This window comes from Notamacropus eugenii, chromosome 4, assembly GCF_028372415.1.
Source record: "Notamacropus eugenii isolate mMacEug1 chromosome 4, mMacEug1.pri_v2, whole genome shotgun sequence".
NCBI lineage: Eukaryota > Metazoa > Chordata > Mammalia > Diprotodontia > Macropodidae > Notamacropus > Notamacropus eugenii.
In genome coordinates, this window is record NC_092875.1 from 36,571,965 (window position 1) to 36,582,927 (window position 10,963).

The 10,963-nt window shown below is 46.5% G+C and overlaps 1 protein-coding gene across 4 annotated transcripts in view; it reads right to left on the reverse strand.

Moving 5' to 3' along the window:
- ANAPC5 (anaphase promoting complex subunit 5) overlaps positions 1-9,150 on the reverse strand; it is a 29,723-nt gene extending 20,573 nt beyond the window's left edge. The window contains exons 1-4 of one of the 4 annotated variants that reach the window (XM_072600514.1): positions 8,836-9,127; positions 6,807-7,144; positions 5,457-5,536; positions 548-657 (exon numbers count right to left, since the gene is read on the reverse strand). In XM_072600514.1, coding sequence (XP_072456615.1) covers positions 548-657; positions 5,457-5,536; positions 6,807-6,851 — 235 coding nt within the window. In that variant the 5' untranslated portion in view covers positions 6,852-7,144; positions 8,836-9,127. Of the gene's footprint in view, positions 1-547; positions 658-5,456; positions 5,537-6,806; positions 7,145-8,835 lie in introns of all 4 variants that reach the window. The other 3 variants (XM_072600513.1, XM_072600512.1, XM_072600515.1) reach the window with 3 other exon arrangements.
- Between the last annotated feature and the right edge of the window lie 1,813 nt (positions 9,151-10,963).

Sequence of the window (10,963 nt, forward strand, 5' to 3'; positions counted from 1 at the left end):
GTTTTTTTCTATTTGCCTACAGATACAAGCTTGGTGGAACAGGCTGATGTGGGGATACAAAGGCAGGTGCTGGATGAATGGACAGGGCTGAGTGCTGAGGAATAACCTGTCCAGATGATCTAGAGAAAAGACTTCTACTTGACTGAGATTTCTCTGGAGAAACAGTACAGCAGGATGAACTGAGGGCCAACCTTGGAGGCACAAAGCCCAGGGTTCAAATCTGCACTCTGACACATGCTGGCCAGGACCACAGAGAAGGTCTTAAACCCAGCAGCTCCCTAAATCTGCAGATTGCAGCTGCTGATCCCCATCAGCAGAGGGAACTTCTACACTGGAAATTTTTCTTACCAATGAAATCAGAAGGCTCTACTCTATGATGAGACAAAAGCACAAGGTGCTTGCTATGGACTCGGTTATCAGATAGGGCTTTCAAAGGCAGGGGCTGATACAAAGAACCTGCTGGCCCAGTTGGAATACCATGGAGATGTGCTACAATGAAGAGCTGTGTGCCCTGGGGGCAGCTAACAGACAGAAGCGCAGCCCATACCTACGACACTTGTTTTGTGAACCTCAGGGTCAGTTCCAGAGAAGGAATCCGAAAGGTCATCAAAGAATTGCTCCATATCCTTCAGCTCTCCTTCAGCCATGAGCTTGATTCTGAAAGAAAACATTTAGAACGATTCATTTTTGTAAAGTCCTTATAACACCTCAATCGTTTCATGTTTCACAAGGCAATCTATAACCAACCTACTCTGCCACTACTGGGGGGGCAGGGTAGAACCTTGGAGGACGGGCAGTACACACAGAGGAGTCTCAGGAGGTGAGGGAGGAGAGGTTGAGGGGAGAGGGGCTGCTCTTCATTAACAGAAGAGGCACACAGCTGATCCTGAACCCCAGGAACCCACAGCTGGAACTACATCCAAAGGAGATGAAAACAAGGTAACCTCCACACAAAAATACAGCAGCGTGAATTACAACAGCAAAAATCCAGAAGCGATCTACTTCTTAAGGTGCACGTGGCAAACCACCCAGCAGAACATGAGCCCCTTGAAGACACAGACTGTTCCATTTTCCTCTTTGGCTTTGTACCCCAAAGCCAAGCACACTGTAGGCTACTAATAAATGCTTTCTAAACTGACATCCACTGGTTGAATATATCCACTATTCCATATGAACGTAATTTAGGGTTAAGTGACTTGCCCAAGGTCACATAGCTAGTGAGTGTCTGAGGTCAGATCTGACTGAGGTCAGGTCTTCTTGACTCCAGGCCCAGGGCTCTATTCGCTGAGCTGTCTAGCTACAGCAGCTAGGTGGTACAGTGGATAGAGCACCAGTGCAGGAATCAGGAAGACCTGAGTTCAAATCTCACCTCAGACACTTGACACTCACTAGCTGTGTGACCTTGGGCAAGTCACTTAACCCCAATCGCCTCATCCTGGGTCATCTCCAGTCATCCTGATGAATATCTGGTCACTGGATTCAGATGGCTCTGGAGGAGAAGTGAGGCTGGTGACCTGCACAGCCCTCTCTCACTCAAAACAAAGTCAAGTGCAAGTCATGTCATCATTTCTCTGATAGCACGGACTTCTCTGGCAAAGAAGGATGAACACACACATGAATATGGAACCAGACAGTCTCATAAAAACAGATAAATACGAATACCCCAAAACATAATCCGTAATAAGTGATGCAAAGTTCCAAGAATATATGAATGCACAGACTATGACCAGACAGAAACAAAGAGAAATAAAATTTACCAAATACACAAATGAAGCGATAATGGAAAGAACGAATGATTACCATTTATGTGACTACTTTTAAAATCAGATGTGATAGGTCTAATGGTTTTATATGGGATCCAGTTCTATATTGTATGTTTACATGAAGTGTTGCTAAATTTATTATTTTAAAATGTGGTTTGTTTTCTTTTTTCAAAGAAACTATTTAGAAGAAGAGAGATAAGACAACCCTGACATACAACAAAGTCTCCAAAACTATTACTTCCATGTTCCCATAAAACAATATCGCAGATCATTCTCTCCAGGACCACAAAATTTACCAAAGGATCATGTTAGTAAAAGATAAGGCACCAGGTGTGGTGACCAATGCCTGCAATCCCAGTGGACTGACCAAGCTGCAGTGGGCTCAGCCAATCAAGTGTCCTCACTACCTTGAGGGGAAAAGCAGAGAAGAAGGAGGGACAGACCAACCCTGGTCGGAAACAGAGCATGTGCAAGTTCCCACACCAATCAGGCCAGGAAACAGGCCCACAAGTGGCTGCTGCACCTCCAGGCTGGGTGAGACACAGAGTAGTTAGTCTCAAAAATTAAAAGAAAGAAAAGATGCCTCCTATCTCTCGTTAAAGATGGGAGATGGTAGCAGACTGCCACATTATCACACACAGTCCCCATTATCAGCTGTTTTGGCTTAACTGGTCTCCTTTGTTACAAGGGGAATGTTCTAATCTGAGGTTGGGGGTCGAGTATCTATTCAGAAATGAATGACATATAAAAACGAGATAGCAAAAAAACTTCCTTTAAAAAGGGAGAGATAAGCAAAGATTTATTTCTCTGTAGCTGACTCAAGAAAATGTGATAGAGAGAACAAAACACTAAATCAAGATTCCAGAGCCCTTGCTAACTGTGGGACGTTGGCCAAGACCCTTGGTCTCACTGGGCCTTATGTATCATCACCTGTAAACTAAGGGGCTGAGCTCCAATGACCTCTACAAATCCTTCCAAATTCAGTATCTAGTCATTCCAAAAAGAAAATTAGAACAAACAAGCAGTACACTCTGGGCCAGTCACTTAGCTGTTTGCCTCAGGTTCCTCCTCTGTAAAATGAGCTGGCGTCCAGGATCTTTGCCAAGAAAACCCCAAATGGGGCCACAGACATGACTGAAAAACTACAGCAAACCAAAGGACAAAATCTGAGACCTAGAAGACCCCTCAGAGATTGTCTAGTACAAATCACTCATTTTGCAGCTGAGGAAATTAAGGACTAGGATGGAAAGTGACTTGCCCGTTGCAGAACAAGCTAAAGGAAAAAACAGATTGTGAGTCTCGGGCTAACATTTTTCCCACTATTTCAAATTACGGTTTCTCCAAAGACTTTCTAGGCACTTTCAAAAGGTTTAATTCCATAGGAGTATCTGTTTTAATCATTCAAATTTTTAATTTCTCTTCAAAATGCATCTTTGTCACTTTATCGTTGCTTATTCCTGTCTGACTCTTCTGGGCCCCATTTTGGGGTTTTCTTGGCAAGGACATTGGAGCAGTTTGCCATTTCCTCCTCCAGCAGATTAAGGCAAACCAGGTTAAGTGACTTGACTAGGGTCACACAGATAATAAGTACCTAAGGCCACTTCTGAACTCGGATCTTCCTGACCCCAGGCCCAGGGCTCTAACCACTGAGCCATCCAGCTGCATATTATCCCCTAAAAAACAAAACAAAAAACACTACACAGAATTTATATCTGGAAGGGAAAATACAGCTCAACTAGTTCAACTCGGGTCATTTTGGAGAGGAAGACATTGAGGCTCCACAAGAAAAGGGACTTGCCCAAGGGCACACGTGTTGCTCCGAGCCAGAGTTGGGACATGAACTCTGATGCTGGGGTGCTACAGCCCAATTCCTCAAGAGGAAAAGTAAGTCTCCAACATGTGTGCTTCATAAATGGGAAGGCAAGAGCAAGCGGAAAAGAGAAAGAGCTTTTCAGGAGGTAACGAGACCAGAGCTGGGGCAGTGGAGAATATGGGTCTGTGTGCTGTGTGATGGCAGAGCTGCATTTGCCCTTGAGTCTACAGAGAAAACAAAGCCATGCCTAAGGCACAATGAACTGAGCTGCAAACAGTGGGAGACAAAGGAAACCAAGAGAACAGAGCATGTGCACAATCTCCCCAAGAAGGAAGGAGGCAGTTTTCACCTTCAAAACTGGTGTGAACTGTCTGCTTCCTCATCTGTAGTAAGAGAGTAGTGAAAAGGCACTTTCTGACTTCACAACTCCCTTTCACTAACACCGATGTTTTTAATTGTCTTATGGATCTGAAATCGGGCCTCAGACACACTACTTGTGTGACTCTGGGCTCAGTTTCCTCATCTGTAAATGGGGATGATAATAATGATACCTGCCTCCCAGAGTTGTTGTGAGGATCAGCTATGACACCTGTAAAGCACTTGACACAGAGCCTGGCACATGGTAAGTGCTAACATTAACGTTAGCTATTATCATTCTCACCTCAGATAGGCATGTAGACTTTATGCTATTGACCTGAGGGAAAGTGACCCACTGAAGACCCCGAAGAACAACAACAATGAACCTTGGGAGCTCCACTTGCAGATTTGAGCTGCTACTAACGAGGCCCATAATTCCTCAGCCAATGAGCTTCCATTCATCTAGAACTTCTAAGCCCCCATCAAGTCCCAGACCCCAGTTGAGACAAATCCAATCCTCCTTCCTGAGGAAAGAGAGGAGTCTTTAAGGCAAACAACTGATTGTCCAGATGTAGACGCTAAGGCCAAGGAGGTCAGGTGAGATGCTTAGAGTCACCTCAAGAGCCCCACATCAGCACCCTCACAACTCTAGGCCAGCTCTTTCTCTGCACTGCCCTCAAAGGAGTCCCAATGTGAGGAGCACTGCTGAGCTGGGCTCTTTTCCTGAGCACTCCTTGGTGCAGAAATGTTCATTTTAGGCATTTCTGACAGGGATGTTACAGGTTCTATTTAGGAACACAGCCAAGACCTGGACTAGATACAGACTGCCACATCCAGCTCCCTGGCCTATGGCCTTCAGCCTGCATCTACCAATGGTGCTTACCCATTGTCTTTTGTTTGAGGGAGAAGAGAAGAGCAAAAAGATGGGGAAAGGGCAGTACGTGGCAGAAGAAAAAAATATAAAAATAAAAGACGTCAACAAATCAAAATGCCTTTGCTTCTGTGAATCAAAATGGACATGGCAACACTTGCCCTGGCTTCAGTCAGCAAGGCATTAGGGGATCAAGGGCTGGCCTGAGAGAAAAGCAGCTGAGGTGGACCCTTCCTAACTGTGTGACCCAGGCAAGTCACTTCTGGGTCCCAGCCAAGCAACCTTCTAGAGGAGTTACAGACCTGCACTGGAGGGAGGTATGTCCCACACCAACAAAACCCTGGCATGTGCTTGGTGCCCCTCCCCCTCAATGTATCTGAACTAGCCTTAGCATTAAACCACCTGCCACCACTCACTCTCTACATTATTTTGGCCTTTGAGATAATTATCAAAGTTGTACAGCCAAGGCAGAGATGTCTAGTTCTGTTTTTCAAAGTATTCAAAAAGAAATAAATTTCTTTTTAACATGAAAACTTTCCCATATTAGCTTCAATGAAACACCACTGTCAAAAGTGTATTTGCCCAGGGTTTACTTCCATTCCTGTCCACCTAAATGCTTTTTCAAACTGATATTAGAAAACGGGGAATTTACCTGATTTGAACTGAATTTGCCAGCTGTGGACAGGACTCATCAATTGCCTTGTGGAGCCGAGTCAAGGTCATATCGGGCCCCTAGGTGACATTAAAGATGAAAAAGGAAAGGGTGAGGACAGGTTTGAGATTGGAAAACTGATGGATTTATCCACTTCTCAGCTTCCCCTCCTCCCTCACCCCTCCAAATATTAGGAGCTAATCTACCTCCTCTGACCTAAACAACTAAGATTAATTAAGCACCTACTGTGTCAGACAGGGGGCTAAAGTGCTGGGCAGGCAAAGACAGAAAATAAAAAATTTTGCCCTCATGGAGCTTCAATGATCTTGGAGAGATGTATAAATAGGTAAGTGAACAAATGATCATCTGAGGAAGGAGAAAATGCTAACAATTTGGGGGGGGGGGGGATCAAGAGAGAGTCTTGATGGGAAGGAGAAAAAGAACTAAAGCTGGAAAGAAGCTGGGAATTCTAAGAACTGGGGATTGGAATGGGAGAATTTCAGGTATAAGGAAGCAGGAGAGTCAGGAAACAGCAATCAGGCCAGTCAGCCAGAACACCATATGTGGAAGGGGAATAATATGAAATAAACTCAGACAGGGAAGAAGGTTGTGGGAAAGTTTTGAATGCTGAGCTGCCAATTTTTTGTATTTTAACCCAAAGGCCCAACTTTAAGATAAACTAAGTCCTGAGCAGTGAAGTAACACAATCAAACTTGGGCTTGGGAAAATCAGAGACAAATGTGTGGAAAAAAACCCTAAACTTTTTTAAAACAAAGGGCTCCCTTCATGCAAGTGGTCTACAGCCCTGCCAAGCACACATCTTCTTTGTATCTGACTGGAGGATGGAATGGAAGAGAGTCCGGCGTTGCTGCAAGAGTCTGGGGGGACCGATACGGGCCGGGTCTAGAGACCATTTCAGTGCAGGAAAGGGGATCAATGCAGAGATGTCCCAGGGCTGCTAGCAGGAAGAGGGTGGTGAGTGGATAGAAGACATCCACATGAAAGCCCCAAATCAGACTGGCCATGGATCAATCTTACCCAGAACTCTTCAGTCAATGGTATGTCCCTTGGATGGCTGACACAGTGAAGCTACAGAAAATATTCTTTCCTGCTCACAAGACTTTGCTAGCACTGTGCCTAGCATGCTCTCCCTTCTCTCTGCAAACTGAATCCTGACCTGTTCTCAAAAGTCCACCTCAATGACCAAGTCCTCCAGGAACCCTTGCCTGATCTTTCCCACCCTTCCTAGAAGATTTCCACAAAAGCCTTAAACACTGCTTTATAATTGACCATCACATTCACCCTGTGTATCACAATGTAATTATTAATATTACGATTCATTCATATTACGGTGAGGATAGGGACGGTATCTCTCAATCTCCTCCTGGCCTCCATCCCGGTGGCCCTCACTCAGGGCTTCAGATTATGGGTACCCTCCTTTCCACAACAATCTCCTTGGCCCTTCAGAGGAGCACTGAGGACCCCTGGAAGGAACAATGGACAAGGTCAGAAGACCTGAGTTTTAATTCAGGTCATGAGACCTCACCATTGGGGAACCTGGGACAAGCTGCCTCAACTTCCCAGATCTGCAGATTTCCTCATCTGTAAAATGAAGGAGGTCTCTTTCAGCTCAAAATTCCATGTTTTTTTGAATATGTCATTTCAGTTCTGAGAGTCAGAATCCTCTCCTGTAAAACAGGGAAAATCACTTATTTATATGCTTTCCAGTTTTACACGTTATTACATATAATATTTCACAGAAATCTAGATGGTATGGACAATCAGGAAGCCCTGAATTCAAATCCAGCTTCAGACACCTAGTAGCTTGGACAAATAACTTAACCTACGTATGCCTCAATTTCCCCATCTGTAAAATGGGGACATTAAGAGCTCCTACTTCCCATAGGGATTGTAAGGCTAAATGGGATATTTCTAATAAGCTTTGCCAACCTTAAATCACCACATAAAGGATGGCTATTATCTGCTATTAGCTATTTAACAATCGGATCCTCACAACAACAACCCTGTGAGATACGCCCTCTTATTATACTGATTTTAAAGAGGAGGAAACAGGCACAGAGAGGTTTAATTCACTTGCCAGGGTCACCCAGTTACTATGAGTCAGAGGGGGAATTTAAACTCAGGTCTCCCTCACTCTAAGTCCAATATGTCTTTCACATATCAGGAACTTTGAATCGGCCTATAGTGCCTTAGAATCAGAATCTTCAGCAGGAAGGAAGCTCAGACACGTTCCAGTCCAATCCATACCTGAAGAGGAGTACCTGATAAAACATTCTCAGTACAGGCCAACCTTAGCTTGAAGACCTCCAGGGACAAGGAACCCCCTGCCCTACCTGTCCCCCCCCCCCCCCAGCCCATCCTGGTTTAATCAGCTGTCACTGGTCAGGAATTCTTCTCCACTCCACGGTCCTGTTCTTTCTTCTGGGGTCACACACAAGGGTCTCCCCTCCTTCCACAAGACAGCCAGTCAAGTACTTGGAAAACTAGAAGATCACAAAAAGCACCAACCAAGCTTGCCAGGGAAGAAATGGGATTCTGGTGAAGCTGAACTAGAGGTCTCCAAGACCCCGGGCACCCTTCAATGCCCCAGCTCCAGGTCTCTCGCTGCCTCACCATGAGTCAGCTTGTTCCCACAACATGGGGACCCCACTTTTGTGACCTGCTCCCCCCCCCATTTCAGCCTCCTGACTTCCCTCCTGTTTCCCTTAAAATCTCCCCTTCTAGGACAAGCCTTAATTTTCCTGCCTATGGTTCGTCTGTATGTAGTGGTTTACATATGAACTGGAAGCTCTTTGAGGGCAGGAACTATCTTTGCCTAGGTACCCCCAGTCTTTAGCACGGTGCCTGGCACACAGTAGGCACTTAATGCATGCTTGTTTCCTCCTTTCTTGCTCCATTAAATGGCAAGCACCCTGAGGGCAGGCGCCTGGCACACAGCAGGCGCTTAATGCATGCTTGTTTCCTCCCTTCTTGCTCCATTAAATGGCAAGCACCCTGAGGGCAGGCGCCTGGCACACAGCAGGCGCTTAATGCATGCTTGTTTCCTCCCTTCTTGCTCCATTAAATGGCAAGCACCCTGAGGGCAGGCGCCTGGCACACAGCAGGCGCTTAATGCATGCTTGTTTCCTCCCTTCTTGCTCCATTAAATGGCAAGCACCCTGAGGGCAGGCGCCTGGCACACAGTAGGCGCTTAAGGCATGCTTGCAGCCTGCCCCCCCAGGCCGCAGCCTAGCAGGCCTCCTCAGTCAGCCTGAGGGCCTGGGCAGGGGGCGCCCTCTCCCCGCGCCCCGGCCCCCCGCCGAGGGCCCCCACAGGGGGCGGCCTGGGCCTGGGCCCGGGCCCGGCGCGCATGCGTCACCTGCAGCAGCGGCAGCAGGAGCTGGTTGAGCCGCCGCCGCTCCAGGAGACTGATGGCCGAGCCGCCCGCGCGGCCCATCTCGCTCAGCAGCACGAGCACGGCGATCTTGTAGGGCGTCACCCAGTCCTTGATGCCGAACACGTTGGCGTGCACCACGCCGTTGGTCATCATGGGGTTGAAGTAGAGGCTCTCGTGCACGCTGGCCATGGCGGCCGCCCCCGCCGCCGCCCACAGCGGCGACTCTCGGAGCCCCGGCTCCTCCAGTGGTAACAGAGGGCCCGCGGGCAGAGCCGTAACCCGGGAAACCAGGCACTTCCGGCCGGCCGGTGTCCGCGACAGCCAATCAGGCCTGCCGGGCTGGGTCAGGTGGGAGGCAGCCGGCCAATCAAGAAGCAGAACCCGGTGCCCGAAGGCGGAAGTTGTTCGGCGGGAGCTGTGCGCTGCTAGAATACGTCCCCATAGAAACCAACGCTGAAGTGGAAGGGCGTTAAAGGGTCCCTCCGGGAAAGAGGCTCTGACTGGGAGACCCACGCGAGACAGTCCCAATCTATTAACTGGAAGGAAGGAAGCATTTTTAAGGGCCCACGCTGTGCCACGAGCTTTACACATATTTTCTCATTTGATCCTCATAACAACCCTGGAAGCGGGTACTATGATCATCCCCATTTTACAATTGAAGAAAAAGCTTAAGGGACTTGCCCAGGGTCATACAGCTAGTAACATTCGAACTCAGATCCGGGGCTCGGTCCACTGGACCAGTGATGTCACTGACATAGGGAACTTGCTACCGAGGCAACATAGGCACTTTCTCTACCATTTACAGCCGTAGAGAGCTGCCTGGAGCACTGGGAGATTGGCCCCAGGGTCACGTGGGCAATCTGGGTCAGAGGCAGGACTTGAACTCGGGTCCTCCTGGTTTTGCGTTAGACTCTCTAACCATTACGCCACACTGCCTCTAGTCATGCTAATACTTAAATATCCCTTAATGCTTGCAAAACAGTTTAAATACCTTATCTCATTTATGCTTCTAAACAACCTTGTCAAGGATGTATTGGAAACATGACACTTTCACGAAAATAACTTTATTTTACACATCTCCAGCCATGGGTGCTGTTCACAAAGAACAGACGCACCATGTACAGAAGCAAAAATAAGTTTTAAATACTGTTAGGGTGATCAGACCTGTGCTCAGAGTCAGGATTGGTTCAGACTCCTCAGGGTTACAATCTTTCTGATATCCCCATTACATGCGTGTTTCCCCTTTCAGATCATACTTCAACATAGATCCCATGATCAGAAAATGGAGGGATAATTTTATGTGAGGTGTGTCGGTTAATATGCATGAAGCTTATTAAGCAATTGAAGTGGAGGGAATGCTGTGACCACATCTCCCGTGTAGCTACCAGATAGATGTTTCTTTCTATGGAGGGGAAATTTTATCTCCTTCTACAATTCCCCGCTGTCTTTTCTTGTAAGGATTTGACCTCCACAGTTTCTCAATTTCCTTTTGCTCAGTCTTAGCTAGCATCATTCCATACGCGTCATTAGGGGAAGGGGATGAGCCCTTTGTGCGTTTAGTTGTCCTACTATCTCTATAGTGTCTCCAAAGAGTTTAAAAACTACTCTTTACTCAACATTCCATTTGGTTCTTAAAGATATACTGCCTCTGTAATCTTTGCGTGAGAACCTATTGAAACAGGTGCTATACAAGTAATAAATATGAATTGTCTGAGAAAGCTTCAGTGATTGGAATAACTGTGTAGTTCCATTGGGGTGAGAGGGAATTGTTTAACAGAATTGGGGGAGAAAAATGTACTCCTTGAAACAAAAAACACCCCATTTGAAAGAAGCAGCAGGAAAGGGATTGACATGGTGACAAAACACTACAATGACCAGCTTTTAAAAGGTTAGAACCAGTTAAATCAGTGTCTGAAACGGATTTACCTTCATATCCTCATCATAGCCCAAGAAATAGCCTAGGCAGGAAAAATGAAAAGGACCAGTAACCCACAATCATTCAGAAGCACAGAGTTTACTCATTGTTTTTGTCTTAGTCCTAACATGTCTTTTCGTCTCATTTTTTCCTCTCAATTCATTTCTCCTTCCCTAGTTGAATTTTGAAATTGAC